Genomic DNA, 22,169 nt, shown 5'->3' with positions numbered 1-22,169 from the left:
CTATAGTATATTATATTTAAGATAGTTTGCGTATATTATGTTAACTTTTAATTTAGTTTTTAATATATAGATCTGGTACAAAATGTATTTTTTAAGATTTCTTTACAATTTTATTTAGAATCTATCTTTTTTAAACTCACACTTTATAAATCTGTGTTACCCGGTATTATTTACTTTCATTTCTCTTACAGAAATCGCGGGAATTCCGCATCGTATGTTGTATTTGGATTTGGGTCTACTCTAGTCTTTAGATTAAAGTTTTGAGAATTGATATTAATTGGGCATATTTTTACTGTTCTAATTTAATTAACTGTCCAAAATGGTGAGAACTAAAGCAGACGGATGCTCATCTGGTCGAAAAGGTAATAATTAGTATTAGATTTAGTCTGATTTAGATCTAGATTAGATCTAGCTAGAATCTAGCTGCAGGTAAAACTCCATTTTTAATTTTTAGGCTAATTTATTTTTACGCGTATTTTATTCCCGCTTCACGTTCACCTCCAGTTGAGCGTATTTTATTATAAACACAACCGAAACATACAAAACCTTTAGGAAAACAGAACATTGGGCTTATTTCTTTATGAATTTTAGTTTTTGATAATTTACTTTTGTCAAAACTTGAGAAAAATCCAAATTTGGATTGTTGAATGTGCTATGTTCGTGTCAGTTGAGAACGGCAACGGGTGAAGTACGTAGCGTAGATTTTCACACGCGAGCACACATAGCGAAAAATTCCGAACTCCCGATTTTCATCGGGCGCTATTTTGTAACCATTTCACATAGATCTAGACTCTAGAAACAAACCTAAAGTACTGTATTACTCAGCTGCCATGCTAATATGTGCAAAAAGTCATTTTGTATTCCTACGCATAGAATTTGAGATATTCATGTTTTAATGGCTTCACTACGTGCGATTTCCCCCCCCCCCCCTTTTTTTTTTCCTCTCACGCGATCGCCTGCACCTGCTCCCGTAACGATCATATTTTATACTTCTTTATCCAATTTCAATAGCTAGACCTATATTAAATAATTTATACCTTTAAACGTGTTGTCATTAGGTGCTATTTAAACTAGGTCATGCTTCCCCCTCCTTCCAGAAATCTAATTGTCATAAACCAAACTCCTATTTGAATAATTTGATAAGCAATATTTTCAATATTTTGAGTTGTGAGTGCGGTTGGGGTAAGGGAACCGATAGGGACCAAAGGTCATGTTATCATCTTTTTTTTTTCTAATTTTGCTAGAGAAAACCATATTAGCCTTGACGTTTACAGTATATCTAGAAGCTATTTTTAGCGTAACATTTTATCTAAGTGTTGATTGGTTCCAATTTTGCAGATAATCCAAAACTCTGTCAGTACATCCGGAAGTGTGAAATGAGAATATGCATACCAGGCAACTTTTGAAAATTATAATCAATTAACCGAAAAACAATCGAAAGAACTTTACATAGAAGTGTTCATAAATGAAAACATGACGTGTAACTGTTTCACATAGAAACAAACCGAAAGTACTGTCTTACTCCGCTGCCATTCTACTCTTATATGTATAAGTCATTTTGTATTCCTGCACATAGAATTTGAGATATTCTTGTTTTAATGATGATCCTCCTTGCGACATTTTTTGTGCCTGTTCCTGCTTGCGTATCGACATTATTTTATACCTTTATATCCAATTTTTAATTATTGAAATAAATATTCATTTAAACGTGTTGTTGAATGTATTATTAATAGATAGCAAAACAAAATTTAAAAGTCTTAGGTTTTAGTTTTAATTAAATTTAATTGGCATCCAGATCAAGTGTTTTTGTCTGGCTGAGGCAGCACTGACAATTTCAGGGCTAAGAGAGCCCATTTGAGATGTAGACATGTTTGTAGAGAATTACTGTTAATGAATATGAAATAAAATGCATGTTTTTCTCTCTACTCTATAGCATTGGGTGCTCAGGCTCCAAGAAAAAGCTTTAGTGGAGCATCATCAAGCACTGGCAGTTCTGATGGGGGATCCCCTGCAGGTACACCTCATTGTGTTTTTACTAGCTTATTCTTTAGGTCAGGGTGTGGAGACATTACCTGCGGAATTACGTATTGTGTCAAGAATACTAAATGGGAGTCAATAATTTATGATCTTAGATGTGCAAGAAGTAATTTTCAACTAATTAGATCGATCAAACTTATGTGGTTTTCTTGATTCTAGTGTAGACATAAATTAAAATCTTTAGCAATGTCATGCATGCAGTATAGTTAACATGTTTTTAAAATGTGTTGATAGTAAACTTTAAATACAAATTTGCATAAAATGATGGTTTTTAAATGCAGTGGAGTATGTACATCTGAATTAATTTAATTTTTAAGCCTATTTTGTAATTATTAGGAACATTTTATCTTCGTCGAAGCTGTGTCAATTCATCCAAATTCCTGATGCTGGTGCTAATGTAGTTACATAACAATCCATTTTCCCCAGGTAAAGGTAAATATGCTGGAGGTAACCCAGTATGTCCACGGCCTACTCCTGACTGGCAAAAAGGGATTTCTACATTTTTCACAAAACCGTCAGGCTCAAGTCCATCAAAGTCACAATCATCACAGGACAGTAAAAGCTCATCTAGGTAATATTCATTAGATACCATTTTTTACTTTCATGTCAGTTTATTTAACCCTGTAACGGTCAGATTGTCTTTAGTATGAGGCCTTATCATTTGGAAAATAGGGTGTTCCTAAGTGGATAATGTCCTTCTAAATAATTGCAAATTTTATTGTTGAGATTGGATTTTGGGGATAAAAAGTTAAATCATGTGGAATCAGCTTATATTTCAAAACAAACAGTACTTATCTTTCAATACAGCCCAAATTGTCTTTGTTAGTTACTTGATAAGGTTACTGTTTCATTGTGAATTTTAATAATTATCTTTGAAAATAAGGCTAAAACATCTATTTTTTTCTTCTCCAGTTTAAATTACTTATTTCTTTCATTTAGAAATCAGGCATTATTTCTTAAAATTTTGTTTCAGTTCTTCAGAAGACTAGACAGCACTAAGTTGCTCCATGGTGATTGCGAATTTTAAATCAAGCTTGTATTCAATTGTTGCGTTGATAAAGACATTCCAGTGATTAAGCTACATTCTTAGAGGAGGAAAATTAGGAATATTCTGGTCTCCATGCAACACAAAGCTTGGTGGTGTTTTATTTTTTAAGACAAAACAATTCTATGTGTTAATAAGTTGGTGTTTTAAAATGGAACTTTTTTCTTCTGATGAAAATTAGTTTTGTTATCTAACAGTACAGCTTTTCAATGTAGGCAGCATGCATTACACTATGTACATAGTTACTTTTATAAAACAATTTACTTCTGTGTATATATTTCATACATTTATCATTCACATTTTCCATGCAATCTCAACCATGAAGTTAAAATTTTTGCCACATTAGTTAATTAGTCTGTGATTTGTCATCTTATTTAGTATTGAGTTAATTTCTCTTTTGGTTGCTTCTTTATAGACCAGCTATAGATGGCAAGGTCAGAAATGCTCACCAAAATAAAATTTAAATTTTTTACTGCTTAAGCTGGCTTTCGCTGCAGCCCATCTTAATACACAGATAGTTAAGTGATCAGGTGCTACCTTTGATGCTTTGTTCTTATAATTTTTCTATGTATTAAATAGCTGGTGGGGTTGTTTTTTTTTTTTTTGTTTTTTTTTTAATAATTAATTTTTCTACTTAATGAATGGTCACACTTAACCACAGTGTTTTGTATAGATATTTAGATACAGTTTACACTTTGTGGATTGTTGTATTATAATTCAAATTTTGTTGTGCTCATATACTGTACTGTAAACCATTTTCTAGGATTTTATGTAAAGGTTTCTTTGCTACTAACATACTTACTTAAGTGCCTTATATAACCAATCTTTGTGTAAATAAGAATTTTAATGTTTATGCAATAAATTTTATTCTTTTTCTGTGTGTTCTCTGTTTGTTCTCTGTCTTAAATTATTAAGATTGAATAGTCAACCACTATGCAACTACAATATGAAAACTATTACTATTACCCTCAGACAAAGTACCTCTGTAAAATCACACTTCCCTAGCTTCATCAGACAGAAAGGCTTTAAGTTTTACTTTAACCTAGCACCCCTTGTGGAATCAGGCACTTAGATTTATATCAATTCCCTGCTTATTTCTCTTCGTATAATTAATCGTGAGCAAAATCTTCCCTTACAGATTCAGTAAATAGATCATAGTAGACTATTCTGTGCAGTGTTGGCAAACTAGGAACCTATGGTTAATATCTACTGCACTGTGAAGTACCAACACTAATGAACTAGCTGCTACATTGGAATCTACATAGACATTTTAATTTAACAGAGAGGCTAGTTTGATCTCAAAAGAAAATCAATTCAAGGACTTGTTATGACAACATTCAATTGAAACAAATTATGCATTTTTAGACGTGACCTTATCTCTGTCCACACCTATTACCATCGTGTAATTAATAACATCCATTTTTTTTTAAAGAAGTACCGTCGGTTAATCACACTCTGCAAGAGAGATGGGCCACTGTGTAATTAGTGCCGCAGGGCTCCCGTGGGACAGAGGCGTAGCGACCCTTCCCGGCGCCCGGGGCGAACTTTCAATTTGGCGCCCCCCCCCGCTTATATATATATATATATATATATATATATATATATATATATATATATATATATATATATATATATGTGTGTGTGTGTGTGTGTATAATTATGTGTGTGTGATAGTGTGTTTATATATAAGCTTGTGTGTGGGTAAGAGTGTATTTGTGTGTGTAAGCGTGTGTGTAAGCGTGTATGCTACAGTCCGGACAAGGTTTAATAATTACATTGTATGATTTTCATTCCTTAAAACTTTACGACAATTTAATTCCCATTAAGATGCGTTTAACTTTTTTTGCGAAAGATTAGTAATGTCAGTAAAAAAAAATAAGCCTGATCTGTGTTAGAGGGTAGTTTGTAGCTAACGCTAATATGTTTAGACCAGCCTTATATGTTCTAGTTTTGAACAATCTCTGTTGTGATATGGTACATAGTTGGATTCGAAGTTTGTTAGAGTAAGGACACACAAGTGACATACAAGAAGTTATCAGAAATATTTATTGTTCACATTGGAATACGACATGGGTATTTCGTTGATTGGTTGATGGTATGACAAAACAAGCTAGAGAAAACAAACTGGAATCCAACGGATGTTAACAGCTCGTAGTCTTGGATTTCGCAGATTTGCCCTGCCTTCTCGCACACAGTTACTTCCAGGCATCTTTTCGGGGGGGGGGCGAAGCCCCCCGGAAAAATTTTTACGCCCCCCCCCCCCCCCCCCGAAGAAAGTTTACCGCCTCCCCCCTCCCCCCGAAGATTTCAAGTGCCCCCCCGGAGAAAAAAGTCTGGAAGAAACACTGATCAAAAGTATCTGATCTCTCACGTTGAAGTTGAGAGAATCATAAGAATCTTACAAAGAACTAGTCGCGTCTTTTTTTTTTTTAACAAAACTGGCTATTGAAATTGTACATTACGCGTTAATACACTTGGTTTCTTTACTAAGTGTTAAGAGAGTTATCTACTCACCAATCCAGTACAAATACTTGCGATTTTTGTTAGCGAAAAAAGCGCCCCCCCCCCACCCCCACACACACTCATCACAACCATCTTGGACAAAGTTTGTAGAGCGGTTTTTAACGTAACTAACTTTTTTTTTAGAAATGTTACACAATTATACAATACACAGTACAATTCGTTTCTTTCTGAGAGCTAAAGGTTGTTTACTCAGAATCCTGTGTAATTTTGCTATTTTATTTAGCATAAAAGCGCCCCCCTGCACCATCTTGATAAAAGTCACTAACGTATTTTACAGTTCAACAATCGTACAATACGTTTTAATACAATTGGTTTCTTTTAATAGTGGTAACGTTTATCGACTCAACAATCTAGTGTAAATTCTTCCGTTTTAAGTCTCGAAAAAGCGCCCCCCCCCCCCCCCATCTAGGAAAAGCTTCAAAGCGGTTTTGCCGGTCACTGTTTCTTAAGAGTATATGTTTTACATTAAGAAATCAAGATAGAAAACAGTTAAATCAGTATGTAAATGCGTGTAGCCATTACATTTCTTAACTTAAACAGTTTATAATTCAAAACTGCAGCATAAAATCAGCTTTAAATTTTTTTTCCCACCCCTTTTGGCGCCCCCATAGGGTCGGCGCCCGGGGCGGCCGCCCCCCCCGCCCCCCCCTAGCTACGCCTCTGCCAGAGGCGTAGCGACCCTTCCCGGCGCCCGGGGCGAACTTTCAATTTGGCGCCCCCCCCCCGCTTATATATATATATATATATATATATATAAAAAAAAAAAAAAATATATATATATATATATATATATATATATATATATATATATATATATATATATATATATATATATATATATATATATATATATATATATATATATATACATGTGTGTGTGTATAATTATGTGTGTGCGATAGTGTGTTTATATATAAGCTTGTGTGTGGGTAAGAGTGTAAGCGTGTGTGTAAGCGTGTGTGTAAGCGTGTATGCTACAGTCCGGACAAGGTTTAATAATTACATTGTATGATTTGCATTCCTTAAAACTTTACGACACTTTAATCCCCATTAAGATGCGTTTAACTTTTTTTGCGAAAGATTAGTAATGTCAGTAAAAAAAAATAAGCCTGATCTGTGTTAGAGGGTAGTTTGTAGCTAACGCTAATATGTTTAGACCAGCCTTTTATGTTCTAGTTTTGGAACGATCTCTGTTGTGATATGGTACATAGTTGGATTCGAAGTTTGTTAGAGTAAGGACACACAAGTGACATACAAGAAGAAGTTATCAGAAATATTTATTGTTCACATTGGAATACGACATGGGTATTTCGTTGATTGGTTGATGGTATGACAAAACAAGCTAGAGAAAACAAACTGGAATCCAACGGATGTTAACAGCTCGTAGTCTTGGATTTCGCAGATTTGCCCTGCCTTCTCGCACACAGAGTTTCTTCCAGGCATCTCTTCGGGGGGGGGGGGGGGCGAAGCCCCCCGAAAATTTTTTACCGCCCCCCCCCCCAGAACGAAATGAAATTTATATAATTTATATATAGAAAATATATACGTTTAACAGTGTCCGCACACCCCCACCCCCCGAAGAAAGTCTACCGCCCCCCCTCGAAAATTTCAAGTGCCCCCACGGAGAAAAAAGTCTGGAAGAAACACTGCTCGCACAACGTCAACAACAAATGCAGAACTAATTGTATTGATTGAAGAAGCAGTAACAATCAATTTAATGATAGCCCATGACGTTCTGATTATAATCAGCAGCAATAAAACGCGTTTTAACACTCTAAGAAAATGTAGAATTCAAATGCATTGTCAAAAAAATTCAATCAGGATCTATAACTAAATGTGGTCTCTTTTACTGTATGGCTTGGAGCTAGATTACAGACAGTGGAGAATGAAATAAGAGCATGGAAAAAAGTGGTGGTTAGTGGCTTAGGGATTCAAGAATCCGTGATATTTAGTTCTCTTTAATATAGTTCAGTGATCCAGGTAAGATGTAATGCAATCAATCAAAAGTACCTGATCTCTCACGTTGAAGTTGAGAGAATCGTAAGAATCTTACAAAGAACTAGTCGCGTCTTTTTTTAAAAACAAAACTGGCTATTGAAATTGTACATTACGCGTTAATACACTTGGTTTCTTTACTAAGTGTTAAGAGAGTTATCTACTCACCAATCCAGTACAAATACTTGCGCTTTTTGTTAGCGAAAAAAGCGCCCCCCACACACACTCATCACAACCATCTTAGACAAAAGTTGTAGAGCGGTTTTTAACGTAACTAACTTTTTTTTTAAAATGTTACACAATTATACAATGCACAGTACAATTCGTTTCTTTCTGAGAGCTAAAGGTTGTTTACTCAGAATCCTGCGTAATTTTGCTATTTTATTTAGCCTAAAAGCGCCCCCCCCCCCCTGCACCATCTTAATAAAAGTCACTAACGTATTTTACAGTTCAACAATCGTACAATACGTTTTAATACAATTGGTTTCTTTTAATAGTGGTAACGTTTATCGACTCAACAATCTAGTGTAAATTCTTCCGTTTTAAGTCTCGAAAAAGCGCCCCCCCCCCCCCCCCCCATCTAGGAAAAGCTTCAAAGCGGTTTTGCCGGTCACTGTTTCTTAACAGTATATGTTTTACATTAAGAAATCAAGGTAGAAAACAGTTAAATCAGTATGTAAAGGCGTGTAGCCATTACATTTCTTAACTTAGACAGTTTATAATTTAAAAATGCAGCATAAAATCAGCTTTAAAAAATTTTTCCCACCCCTTTTGGCGCCCCCATAGGGTCGGCGCCCGGGGCGGCCGCCCCCCCGCCCCCCCCCCCCTAGCTACGCCTCTGGTTATTGTTAGTTATGAAAGGCGACGTTTATATTATTACAATATAGATTTAACTAGAAGTAGAACAGTAATAAAGTATGTGAACATAGTTTATCAGTTAAAAACTTAATATGCCTATTTATAGTTTCCAGTTGTGATTCGATGTCCGAGTTTTAAAATTTAAGCATGTAGATCTAGTTCTAGATCTATATTTTTTTAAAAAAATTGTAATTTTACTAGGCCTAATTTACATCTAATGATAGTTCGAGACTCTACAAAACTTTTGCAATGTAGAATTTAGTTAATTTTTTTAACTTTGTATAAAAAATAAAAATTCCCAACGTAATATTCTGTATTCCTATCGCTGAAAAACCCCCAATAATTTTAGCCGTGTGTATACATTTTAGCCGTTTTACAGTAAAATATTCGGGAGTTTACGGTGGTTGGCTGAAAGTGGAAGGTGTGTTTTAAGCAATTTTCTCACACACTGTGGCGGATGTTGTCGGAATAGACTGCGTTTCAGTGTTTGTTTATAATTTTTCATTCAGATGTTTGGATTTTTATGCATTTTATAATGGTATAAGCATGCGATTCCGCATATATTGTGACAAATATGAATCCCCCGACAGGTAAGCAGACTAGGTCTAGATCTTTAGATCTATATTTAAAATTTAATAGAAAGAGAGAGTGATTTGTATTAAAATTAGAAATTTTAGGCCTAGGCCCTTTTGCCCGGTAATCTATCGCTTTAGCGTAATCAATTCGGCCGTCACTAGTAATGTAGTAAATGTAGGGATAAGGTAACTAATAAATATGGCTTAAATATGGATATATTTTTGCATATTTTACTAAAATACTAAAGATAATTGAATATTAAACCACATTTAAGGTTTAAATCAATAAAAATGTCAGGAAATTAAAGTTTAACAACGATGTTACAGATACTAAATTTGCTATTAAAACAGCGGCCATCTTAAGAAAATATTATTTTGAGTCATTTCCCTTTAATTTCTATTTGTATGGAAATGTATTGATGTTTGCTATTAAATAGGTTAGTCTTGTGTTTAAATACAAAGCATGCGTTTTTTTTTTTTTAAATTCTGCCCTTTAAACAATTTAATTGACGACAATAAACATCAGTTCTAGAATTATTATTATGAGATGCAATTTTTATACATTAAGATACTCCCTATTTTTATAGAGCTACCACTACACAGAGCCGGCGTTAGGGATACGCGGGGCCTAGGGCCAACCATCTGCGCGGGGCCTTTCCATTATATATATATATATATATATATATATATATATATATATATATATATATATATATATATATATATATATATATATATATGTATGTATGTATGTATAAAGGCCTATATAATGTGATGTACACATAATAACGGTAATGTTTTGGAGTTTATAAGCTAATGTCAAACTTTCCACTATAATAACAGATTTTTATCTCTCCCATGTATTAACCCAATGTTCGTAGTTTTTTTTTCCTTTGCTAAGATATTAAATCACTTTTGACAGTTATGTAATTCATACCAAATCACTTAAGAAAATTTAATCACGTGCCGAATAATTAGAAAAATAAAGTTTACGATACAGCTAACTCGGCCTGATGTATCAAAACAGTATAGACTTCAAAATTTGTTTAGAATTCATACAATATTTTAAAACCAAAATCATTATTGTCTTAATTATTGAACGGGTGAATCCTTAAGGTGACACAACATAACAACAGTTTTAACTTTCTTCCAAAAAATAATAATAAATCACTCTGTTTAATGCCGCCTGATAAAGATCCTAAGCCCCCCCCCCCCCCTCGTCGCCCTCCTCCAACCCCTCTGCACGCAACTGAATGTTAATTTTGTTATACCAAGACAAGTAGGCCTACATATAGAGTTTCTTCCAGGCATCTCTTCGGGGGGGGGGGGAGGGGGGGGGGGGGGCTGGTCTGTCAGGTCACTAACTGTCTACTATAGACATCCCGTCTGCTCACTAAAAGGACGTCTTCATCGGTCCGCATATAATAGGGTATCTCTTTACGTTGTGGGCTAATTCTCGACCGCCATCTCCAGTCAGCTCAGGTCAAATGCCAGGCGACCGTACCCTACACAAAGGGTAGGTGTGACACTATTTTTGTATCGAATTACGGCCTGTCCCAGTTCAGGTGGGACTCACCAACATCAACCGTGGCCTCAGTTATAACAATCAACAACGTCGGCATCCGACCATTTAGTTTTTCCCAATTGAATTCAGCAACAATTTTTTTTTTAAGTTTACGAACTAATTCAGATAACAATAACAGTGCTGAAGCGCGGGGCCCCTTCAAGCGCGGGGCCTATGGCGACCGCCCCGTTCGCCACCCCCTAACGCCGGCTCTGCCACTACATATCTAATGTTTATTTAAATATTAGTTGAGTTCATTCTTATTGTTTGTGTTATTCTTTGTTTCCTATTTTCATTTAATATTTTCATGCTTTTTTCCTTTAATTAGTGATTTAATCATAAATGACGTCCCGTTTTTTGACCTCTCTTCACCTTAACCTCCCCCCCCCCCCATTTTCGCCGTCACGAAATAGTTGTAATGTCGAAAATTACCTTTTTGCCCTGTCTGTTAAAAAGTCAAGCCATAATTCTAATGAAAAATATTTTTAGCATTTTTGTATTAGGTGAAATACATAACGTTTCACGTTTCTTACCCCTCCCACTTCCCGCGTAAAACGTCGTCTCAAAACCAGTTACTCCACCCCTAAGTGTGCGATGTCATTTAGGGTAGATGTCAAGTCCTATATACATTTTGAATAACCTTTGTTGTCAAAATGTTGATACCAAATACCCAAAATGAGTTATATGGGGTTGCCCATAAACGATGTCACATATGCAATGCTAATGTGACGTCAACTTACGCAGGGTGGTCGGGGGGGGGGGGGGGGTGATGCGTGACGTCTATTTTGGAATCTTCTATAAAGCTGTGCTCAATGAAAATGAGGAACATAAAGCGTTCGTTTTCATGCATACATTTGTTCATAACTATTGCATGCCTGTTATACTAAGCGGTGTTAAACAACCTCAGCACATCATCCCCGCCAAAAAGGGCCTGCCACTAAATGAAGTAAATGCCTACCGACGAAAATAGGCCGCACTATATTGACTCCAAATGAAATAACTTCTGACAACAAGGCTCAAACCAAGTAGCTCCTGTCAACAATATTCGACAAGTATTGACTAGCAGGTAAAATGGGACAAATTGAAAATTGAAAGTTTGTCGCCTCTGGGGGGTGACACCATTAAGTGCCGCACCGGGTGACACTCGACCTCGCTACGCCACTGGGCTAATGTAAAGCCACAGATCAGTATAGCCTTGAATTTAACATAAAATATTGTTAGCAGTGGACAGCCTCTAAGACTGTGCATTAGGAGTACGGCCGTCGGCAAAACGCCAGAGTCCGACGATATCTGAACATCAATTTTGTCTTTTATGAAGTGCAGGGGCACCTTTAAGACCTGAGCTTGGCCCCTGTTGACACCACCACTAGCGCCGCTTATGTCCACATATTAATCACACGTTTTGCGTGGAGCTTAATGGACAGACGTTTACAGGTGGGACCGGGAGCCTAAATGCATTTACCGAAGCCGCTGTGTCACGGGCATTTTAGAGCCGAACGTCTCAGGGCAGCAGGTTGCAGAAATTAAAAGCACGTGAATTTGTATAGTAGAGGGAGAACATCATGCCACTGTAATAAATTAAACACCAATATAATTCACCGAACTAAAGTTATTTAGATCTATTAGTCAGGCTAAACGTCGTTAAAGTCTCATCGCCATAGTGATGTAGTGCCTGTTTTGATTTTCTTTTAATTACGCGGTATCTTTCTTAAACATTAGCCTAATGACAAATGACGTCACGCGCGCCGCGAACTTTGTGACGTTGTGCTTAGTGGGGGATGAAACGGCGTGGTTGAGAAAAATGACGTATTTCTTTTTTTTTAACAGACGAATAAGTGATAGATTCTAATTTTCCTACGAACTATACGTTGATCTAGTTGTTTTTTTTCTAGAGGGGGATATCACTATATTGTGATGGGCGGTTTATATATAATCTCACTATATTCTGATCTACTACTATTCATACGGCAACTATTATACTCGTGAGGAGGACGGGAATCACTCTTATGTTCCGCAGACACTAATTAACAATGTCAACAACTTAGTTTATGAAATAACATGAACTTAATTAACACACACTTATAGATCACTTTCACAATATCAAATAATACGTCCGTTTTCTACTATATCTAACCCCCAATTAACTTCACTGCTGCGTCTTACGTCATCGGCACATTGTCGCACCATGCTCACGTCACACTCACGCCACACATATGTTATTGAACACGCGCACAATACTCTCGCACCAAATCGTCTACCGTCAAGTTCGTACCTTCCTTAGTAACCTCTACTTGTCTAGTCTAATTCTATATATCTACGCTATGACACATATAGTGGGTGTTTTTTTTGTGTGGTAATAATGGATGGTGGGGAGGGGTAAACATTGACTACTGAAGAAATCAAAAACTGATGACAGCAGAAGGCAAAGAAAAAAAAAAAACAAAAAACCATGTGGTATTCAAATGTAACTAATTAAAATTTGAACCTATTTTAAAAAACACAATAATCTTAATTCAGAAAAAGTGTAGGCCTAAGACTAATGTCTACAGACAAAATAAACAACTAAGCTTAATTAAATGGATCGCTCATAAATGACGTCATACTTTTCCCGACAATTTCCCTCTCACCCAATAGTTACTAAAAGCAAGATGATGATTTAATATCATTTCGCAGTTCTACTATACCCGAACCCTTAATCACAATTTCTAACGAAAACGAATATATTCTTCATAATTTTTGAAATAATATTTTACACCGTCCCATATTTTGAGTCCAACGTCATTCATGAGGAATATGGACGACCTAATAATTGACAAGTTAAGGGGTCATCCATAAATGACGTCACGCTTTTTTTTTACGATTTTTACCTCCCCCCCCCCCCCCCTCCCCTCCGTCACACGTCGTCACATAAAGTCAGATCCCCCCCTAAAATGACGTCACACATCAGCCTACAACCCCCCCCCCTCAAAATTGCAGTTGATTTTTTTTTAAAACATCGATATTTTTCCAAAATCTTGTCTGAAATATGTCAAAATATAGTATTTTAATCAATTCCTATTATAATTTATTAAAAGTGTTTTTTAAAAAGCTAAATAATGTCTAAAATTCGTTTTCTAACATTTCTTATCTATAAAGCAAAAGTGTGACGTAGCACCATCTGAACCCCCCCCCCCCTCTCCCCCTCATCACACAACGTCACAAAATTACCGACCCCCCTCCCCCCTACGATTGTGACGTCATTTATGGACGACCCCTAATCAGTACAAAAGGGTTTAGTAAATGTTGGACCTCCCAAAATTTTTTGAGATCTTGGATGTACATACATACATAGCCTTCATTTCACTTGAAAATGAAATTAAAGATAAGAAGACGGCCCTCTGTCTTACTTATATTAAACAAGACAGGTATGTATAATATTAAACAACTAAGTCAACACAATATACATACGAATAGACATTTTTATCCAGGGAAACTACTCTAAATTTTATTTGGAAAGATGGCCGCTGCTTTTTTCTACTAATATTTATCTCAAACACCTAGTTTAAAGTTAGTTTCATGTTATTTAAATTGTTTTGGTCACTGTTTGTTATTTTAAATCAATTATCTGTGATATTTTGTAAAATTTGACTTAAATAAACTTATTCAAACAAATATATTCATCAGCTACCTCTCCCGCACATTACTACTGCAGCCGAATTGATTACGCTAAAACGATAGATTACCCTTTTGCCCTCTATTGTAATTGTTTTTTTTTTATATCTCTACTCTAGATCTAGTACTAGATTCTAGTAGTACTCTAGTCTCTAGACTAGTGACTAGATCTAGATTCTAGATCTAGATTATCTATCTACTATCTTAGTATCTAGATCTAGATCATCAATTCTAGATATGTAGGCCTAACATTTTATTTAGACTTAATTATTTATAATTAATAAAGTAGGCCTAATGTAAACTAATGTTGTTATTATATTTATTATTATTAATATTAATATTATTTTGTAGGATCAATCAATCATCTGTCTGTAGTTTTTTAGGCATAGACCCCTGGACTGCCCTGGACCCTGGTGTTTATGTTAATAAAATAATAAAAATATGTTAGCCGTTAGCCTATTGATGTTGGTATTATTTAGGCCTAGGCCCTATTTTTTGCCCTATTTAATTTATTTTAAACCAGATTATTTTACTTAGGATACCCTATACTGCCCTATAGCCTAAAATCTAAAAGAAAGATCACTAGTTCTATAAGAAAATAATGTAGTCCTCTCCTATGATATTAGATCTAGTATTAGTGAGGTATTACTATTAGCCTACATTTTTACTTTCTCGTATATCCAAATATAAAGTCTTGTTGTAGCCTAATTGGTCTAAAAAGATTTGGAAAAACATAGTTTGCAATTTGGTCCGTATGTCTGTGAACACTATAACGATAACGTGATTACCATTACAGCTTGGTTGATGAAATCTCATATAAATCTAGATCTATATATTATATCAAATTTGTAGTTCTGTATCAACTTTTCAGCGACTTCAGTTGGCCGGAAGTGGAACTTATTCTACTTTTGGTTATTCAAAAGCCTATAACTTGAGTACTGTTTCAGATTGATAGATGATATTTCCCATATAAGTAAAAGATCTAATTCTCTGCCGTCTTTCAAATTTTGAGTAATTTCTGTTGATTGTTCACCAGAAGTAGTACTGTACACCATTTCTGATTTCTCAAAAAATGCATATGAATTCATTAAGTACAAATGTTCTGCTCTGTTATACACAGACTATTGTTTGCTGTTCACTTGTTTCACAGTTCTTTTTTCTATGAGATTCTATTCTATTTTAAAAAGTAATTAAAAATTGATTAAAAATCATGTCTATATCCCAATTTGCCATAACTATAATACTCAGTTTTCACCTTGCTTTTTCAGAATAATTAAATACATATTTTATCTTAGTCTTTCCAATGAACAATTAGGCCTACTCTGTATTTTTTTATGTTCACATTGTTCTGCAGCATTTAATTGTCTGCAGTCAGAATCTCAATCATTAAAATTAGATACAAAATTAGGCCATATTCTTTTTATGCTATGCAGAGAAAACAAATATTTGCTACTTTTTTTAGTTGATAGTCTAATATAAATAGTAATATTAAATCTATAGATAAAAGCATTAAGTCATTATTTTATCATTTGTAAATAATCATACTACAAAGAATTTGATAAAGAGACCCTTAAATAGCTATTGAAGCTGAAGAAAATTTAAATACAATGAATCAGAAGTTAAATTGTGAGAATATTATTTAGCATGTTAATTAAAATCTTTCGCTTTAGATAAATTTTGATCGGTTGTTTATAAATGAAGAGCTTTTCTGTTTAGTTTAATTAACCACTTCTTGTAAAAGACAAGACCTCATCCGCCTCTCAAGTGATCTTTGTTTATCTCACTAATCTAGTGTTATTAAGCTGTGTCTTTGAAAAAGTTGATTTTCCTTAACAGATAGCAGGACTGTGGTGGAATTAGCACCTCGCAACTCATTGCTGCAAATCCAGGGCATTTTGAACAAAGGAACTGATGAAGAGCTGGTCAGTATTTAACTTATCAGTTTTTCTTGTGTTATTGACTTTTTACCCGTACTGCACTTGTTGCTGGTCAGATTTTCTTGTTATTGAGTTTTATATTTTTAATGATTCCCCACTTGTAATATTTATTGGAGGGTATTTATGATGGAGTTTGCTGGTGATGTGTGGGTTAAAAGTTTGTTTATTCACAGAGTAATAAGTAACCCTGACTATAACATTCTGATAGTGCTAGTAATAATATATGCATTCTTTCAACTACCACTTGGTTGTTAACTTGCATTTCTAAGGTTAAAGAACACTTTTTATAAGTAAATCCATTTTATGTTTGTAGATTATGGCTGATAAAGCCTAAAATGATGTATTGGAGACAATGTATTGTGTTTAAAATCTTTCAATATTAAATTGGATTTTTTTTTTTTTTGTCTCTCCAAAGATCTGTTGGGGATACAGGCCTTCAACATGGAAGACAGTTGTGTTTTACACTGCAGCTGTCTTGACATTAGGAATACTTTTACTGGTTGTACATTGGAGGCCAGAGCTGGGCTGTTATTTAAGGTTGACCAAATGCTCACTCCACAAGGCCAAGTATATTCTGTTGAAGGTCAGTTAGTCTTTAGTTTTGTTTTTTTAAAATTGGTTTATCTGTGGTAGAGTTTTAGCTTCTCTACAAAGTTTGTATGTTCTAGAATGTATAGCTACTTTAGTAGTTAATTCACTTTTCTAGTTCCAGAAGTTTATTTTAGCAATTATCTACTGTTAGAATTTGAACAGAATTGTTATAGCTACTGCACAGTTTCAGAATAAAAACTTTATTTTTTAGACTCGATATGGCCACATGAGCGTGATAAAAGTTCAGTTTTTGACCGAGCATATTGAAGGGTATGTAACAGTTTATTTCTCCCTGCATGTTCTGAGTGTGGCTGTTGTTGTTTAGAATGCTGAAGATATTGTTTTGTCAGTGGCATATTAACTGACTGTAAGCACCCTGAAGTTTTTACACTGTGACTTTAATTACAGGAATACTCTTAAAGAATTAATAAAAGAACTTTTGATTGAAATTTAAAATATAAGTAAATAACCAGTTTATAGAATTCTAGCTAATTTAATATATAAAAAATATACAGATAGTTGAGATAAATATTCATATGGCTCAATTTAATAAATATTTAATCATTTACAATCCTCTTTAAAGTTGGATGTTTTTTTTTTAGCTTTGATCATATATTTCTTTGTGAAATCGACCAATTCACTGATAGGTTGGTTTTGTAGATGTTGTCTCTTACTAATGTCATGGACAGTTACATTTATATATTTTATTTTGTTGAAATCCACACAACTTTTATAATGAAAACAGTTATATGAAATACGGACCAGTACAAATTTCATTTACTTCTGGTTGAAATAATTTTTGAGTACTTCATACCCTCTATAGAAATAGAAAGTCAGTTAAATTATTTTAGAAATTTAAACCTTCCAATTATTAAAATCTGTTTTTGCTGCATTGTTTTGGTGCAGATAGATCATGACTGGTACATGTTTGATGTTGGTTACTAGGCCCTTCACCTGGCCATAAACTATTTCCCAAGTGCATTCTTTGTACCTGACTTGTAGGTCTACCATGTGCTTATGTCACCATAACCAAAAAAAAATGAGTGTAAAAAGGACTGGTACATACTTGATGTTGGTTACTAGGCCCTTCGCATGGTCATAAACTATTTCCCAAGTGCATTCTTTGTACCTGACTTGTAGGTCTACCACCTGCTTAATGTCACCATAACCAAAAAGGGAAGAAAAAAATGAGTGTAAAAAGTTAGACAGAATCTAGATTAACTGCTGTAAAATTAGTCAATAAATTAGGCTATTGTACAAGCCAAGTATTACAGTATTGATTTCAAATGAAATCAAATCTGGGTGGCTAAGAAAATTTGTTTGCACACTAGTTTAAAATAGTTTTAGTTTGTACACTGGTGAGTCAGTATTTATATCCTTTTTTTTTACTGTTCAACTAAGGGTTGCAAAAATGTGATATAGAATCAAATGTGTAACTAGTAATATGAAAAGGATTTTAAAGAAGTTAACTGTAATAAAAAAAATGTGTACATAATAATGAAAGGAATTCCCAAAGTCTGTTATTAACAAAGTTTGTATCCAATAATGTTGACTGTGGTTGGGGTGAGAGTGGTTGTTACTAATGTCCTTGACACTGCCTTCATGTTTTGTTTTCAGCCTCGTGGTTTACTCTTGTGGCCCTAAAAGTAATAGGTAGTCCATTTGCTTAGTTAGCTGAGTAAACATTACTATCTTATGTTTGGTCTACATACTCTTGTAACAGCTTGTACTAGAACTCCTGGCCACTGTCTGAGCATTCACTATCAGAGCTAATTCCTGTATCTTGCTTGCTAGTTGAGAAATGAACTCTTGATAGTTCCGATTTGTAATTTATACCACAGCTTGTAGAAATAAAGTGTATACAAGAATGTAATTTATATAAATATATATATATATTTTTTTTTCCTTCTTATAATTATGTTTATAATTTATTCTATTGAAATTTACTTAAATACATTTTTTTAAAAAATTCAGTTAATCCAAGATGTTTTTCTGTTTGTTGTTTCCTAGTGGTCAGGAATTCTCTTGGTTAACTAATTCTGTTTTAACTACTAACCAACAGTGTGTTTCTCCTTTAAAAACTTTTCACTTGATTTCTGACTATGTTTGGCTGTAGTTAGTTGTGGTTTTTGCTGTGAACTCTGAGAAATTGTTTCTGTTACAAATTTGGTTTTTACTTTAGCTCTTCATTTAACTTCTCTGTTTTAATTCATTTTTTTCTCTTACTTTCTCCAAATTTAACCTAATTTCCAAATAATTAATTGCTTCCAACTTTCACTTATCATCTGCGTACAAATCAATTCCCGCCCAAAAAAAAGTCAGAATACATTACACAACTAAAATAATTGACCCTATTTTCTTCCTATCAACCTGTCAAAAATGAGTTTTACTAAATTGTTAAAACTGATTCTATCAGCCTCTTTAAACATCTATCAAACCTTGATCTTTATCTTAATATGCACATTCAAGCTGTTTATCTGTACTGTAAACATTCTTTTTTTTCCACCAATAATGTAGGCCTAAACTTTTCTTTTTAAAAGTGTTTTTGATTAAATTTTTTTTTATATTTACATCCCGGAATATTTATAATTTCCTTTATATGGTGGATTGAATAACAAGAAAATATGTGTGTAATAATCTGTCTACAGTGCTAATACACATGTAGGTTTTGTTAATCAAAATTTTAACGCTCCAGTAACTTGCTTAAATCTTTACATAATGTAGGCTTTAACTAAGCCTGTACTGTATACTATAACCCCCACCCCCGGGATAACGTAACCCTAAAACAACCTTTGCCCCGCCCCTGGGAGAGCGTTCAATCTGTGTGTTTGCTGCCCCTATCAATATCTTGTTTAGTCGCCCCTTGAAGTATCTCAACAATCATCTCTACTTAAACAATTCTGTACCGCGTCGATCGTGGCTTACCACACTACTTAAACTATATAGACTTGTAGGCCTATATTTTATCAAACGAAAGCCTTTGGTCTAATCACCACGTTTTGTGTTTAGCCTTATATATCTGCGTTTAAACATACTGTCATTGTGTACCGTAATCGTTTAGATCTATTTTTAGTGTAACTTGCTTAGGTTGAAATGAGTCCTATCACCCATCCATTGTTTTCCCAATGACAAGCATCCAAGTTTATCAGACGTATGACATCACCCGCGCTGACCGCAATCATACACGGATCTTTAATCTTGTGATCTTGTGACCGCCTATATCTCGACATAATCTCGCGGGTCGGAGCGATTGTTTTAAGTTGGCGGTTAAGGGGGTGACCAGTACAAGCAAAAAACAAAAGTGGGAAAAACTGTTAGAAAAGCCACTGAGGAAATTATGTGACACAATAGGTCAGATACGCGTTATCTTACAGAGACGTGGGATAGGCGTTGGGTAGAGGGGGGGGGGGGGGGGGGGGTTGCAAGCAGGTCCCGTTCTTGAAGGGCCCCTCGCTTCATAAAAAACAAGTTGCAACAGAAACAATTGACGTTTGGATAACACTTGACATTCAGCAAATTATCGTTCTGTACCCGGATCGTTACGTTAAAACTGACATTGGACAAAAAAATGCAGTTGATCGGACCAAATTTACATCACGATAAAATTCGGTTTAAAAACAATTGTACTCGTATTCACAAAAGTCGTAATAGTTTACAAACCAAAGTCCTGCCCAATATCGCGACATGGATCCCACGTAACGTGTTTACGGCATCTGACCAATTGAGAGAGCCTACAGATACCTTGGTTCCGCGGGGTCCCGAGGGTATAGAGGGACCCAGATCCCGATGGTATAGAAGGACCCAGGTTCCGAGGGTATAGAAGGACCCAGGTTCCGAGGGTATAGAAGGACCCAGGTTCCGAGGGTATAGAAGGACCCAGGTTCCGAGGGTATAGAAGGACCCAGGTTCCGAGGGTATAGAGGGACCCAGGTTCCGAGGGTATAGAGGGACCCAGGTTCCGAGGGTATAGAAGGACCCAGGTTCCGAGGGTATAGAAGGACCCAGGTTCCGAGGGTATAGAAGGACCCAGGTTCCGAGGGTATAGAGGGACCCAGGTTCCGAGGGTATAGAGGGACCCAGGTCCCAAGGGTATAGTGGGACCGAGGGTATAGAGGGACCCATGTTCCGAGGGTATAGAAGGACCCAGGTTCCGAGGGTATAGAGGGACCCAGGTTCCGAGGGTATAGAGGGACCCAGGTTCCGAGGGTATAGAGGGACCCAGGTCCCAAGGGTATAGTGGGACCGAGGGTATAGAGGGACCCAGGTCCCAAGGGTATAGTGGGACCGAGGGTATAGAGGGACCCAGGTCCCAAGGGTATAGTGGGACCGAGGGTATAGAGGGACCCAGGTCCCAAGGGTATAGTGGGACCGAGGGTATAGAGGGACCCAGGTCCCAAGGGTATAGTGGGACCGAGGGTATAGAGGGACCCATGTTCCGAGGGTATAGAAGGACCCAGGTTCCGAGGGTATAGAGGGACCCAGGTTCCGAGGGTATAGAGGGACCCAGGTCCCAAGGGTATAGAGGGACCCAGGTCCCAAGGGTATAGTGGGACCGAGGGTATAGAGGGACCCAGGTCCCAAGGGTATAGTGGGACCGAGGGTATAGAGGGACCCAGGTCCCAAGGGTATAGTGGGACCGAGGGTATAGAGGGACCCATGTTCCGAGGGTATAGAAGGACCCAGGTTCCGAGGGTATAGAGGGACCCAGGTTCCGAGGGTATAGAGGGACCCAGGTTCCGAGGGTATAGAGGGACCGAGGGTATAGAGGGACCCAGGTCACGAGGCCTTTTGATGGCCATCACTATGTCGAGGTGCCTTTAATTTTGTTTCAAAATCTAGGTGGCTTTTTCTTTAATTACTGGTTTTATTCTTTAAGAGTGTATGCGGTTTTTTCCTTGAACCGATTACCTGTTTTAATGTCAACAACACTTGTTTTTCCTGCTATTTTTATCTCACTTATTGGTCCCGTCCATATAAAAACATCCTGTTCTTTGTTTCCCGGGTCGGAAGTTGTTTTTAGATTGTCCTTTCCGAGTGGGTTTTAAAAAAAACTCTTAGACTTTCATGTACTTGACTTGCTAGCAAGGTTGGGGAAAATTCCATTTCGACAGTTTAATGTTCCGTGTTCGAACATTTAGGGGCTGTATTCCGTTTTTGTGTGTGGTTGTAACCGGTGCCCTAAAGGTTTAAATGACTATGTTGAAAGTATGAACTGTTGAAAACCAACGAACAGCGACGGTAGACGGGTTTAATCATGCGATTATGTCACGGACAAATGTGACACTTATTGCCTAACACAGAGCTCCGGTAAATGTCATGTATAACACAGCACATACACATGTAACACAGGACACTTACATATGTAACATGTAACACAGGGCACTTACACATAT

The 22,169-nt window shown here is 36.0% G+C and overlaps 2 protein-coding genes across 2 annotated transcripts; both read left to right on the top strand.

Moving 5' to 3' along the window:
- The first annotated feature begins 193 nt into the window (after positions 1-193).
- LOC131947544 (PCNA-associated factor) lies at positions 194-3,661 on the top strand. The gene is made up of 4 exons (XM_059308795.1): positions 194-362; positions 1,934-2,014; positions 2,464-2,608; positions 3,011-3,661. The coding sequence occupies exons 1-4, from the start codon at positions 320-322 to the stop codon at positions 3,024-3,026; spliced, it is 285 nt and encodes a 94-aa protein (XP_059164778.1). The 5' UTR covers positions 194-319; the 3' UTR covers positions 3,027-3,661.
- A 5,245-nt stretch (positions 3,662-8,906) lies between these two features.
- On the top strand, positions 8,907-17,230 carry LOC131947540 (putative cation-transporting ATPase 13A5). The gene is made up of 5 exons (XM_059308791.1): positions 8,907-9,048; positions 16,085-16,170; positions 16,601-16,768; positions 16,988-17,046; positions 17,185-17,230. Exons 1-5 carry the CDS (start codon positions 9,033-9,035, stop codon positions 17,228-17,230), a joined length of 375 nt encoding a protein of 124 aa, XP_059164774.1. The 5' UTR covers positions 8,907-9,032.
- Positions 17,231-22,169: the final 4,939 nt, after the last annotated feature.

Source organism: Physella acuta, unplaced genomic scaffold (genome assembly GCF_028476545.2).
Source record: "Physella acuta isolate Inbredline_101_S28 unplaced genomic scaffold, ASM2847654v3 ptg000598l, whole genome shotgun sequence".
NCBI classification, from domain to species: domain Eukaryota; kingdom Metazoa; phylum Mollusca; class Gastropoda; family Physidae; genus Physella; species Physella acuta.
This window is presented reverse-complemented; position numbering and strand designations above follow the sequence as displayed.

What these genes read in the sequence shown, in the direction of transcription:
- LOC131947540 (XM_059308791.1), top strand. An exon ending in AAGGAACTGATGAAGAGCTG is followed by an intron (nt 16,171 to 16,600) that starts GTCAGTATTTAA and finishes GTCTCTCCAAAG; the next exon opens with ATCTGTTGGGGATACAGGCC. An exon ending in TTGACCGAGCATATTGAAGG is followed by an intron (nt 17,047 to 17,184) that starts GTATGTAACAGT and finishes CTTTAATTACAG; the next exon opens with GAATACTCTTAAAGAATTAA.
- LOC131947544 (XM_059308795.1), top strand. Translation starts at nt 320, where the DNA reads ATGGTGAGAACTAAAGCAGACGGATGCTCATCTGGTCGAAAAG. An exon ending in ATGCTCATCTGGTCGAAAAG is followed by an intron (nt 363 to 1,933) that starts GTAATAATTAGT and finishes TCTACTCTATAG; the next exon opens with CATTGGGTGCTCAGGCTCCA. An exon ending in TGATGGGGGATCCCCTGCAG is followed by an intron (nt 2,015 to 2,463) that starts GTACACCTCATT and finishes CATTTTCCCCAG; the next exon opens with GTAAAGGTAAATATGCTGGA.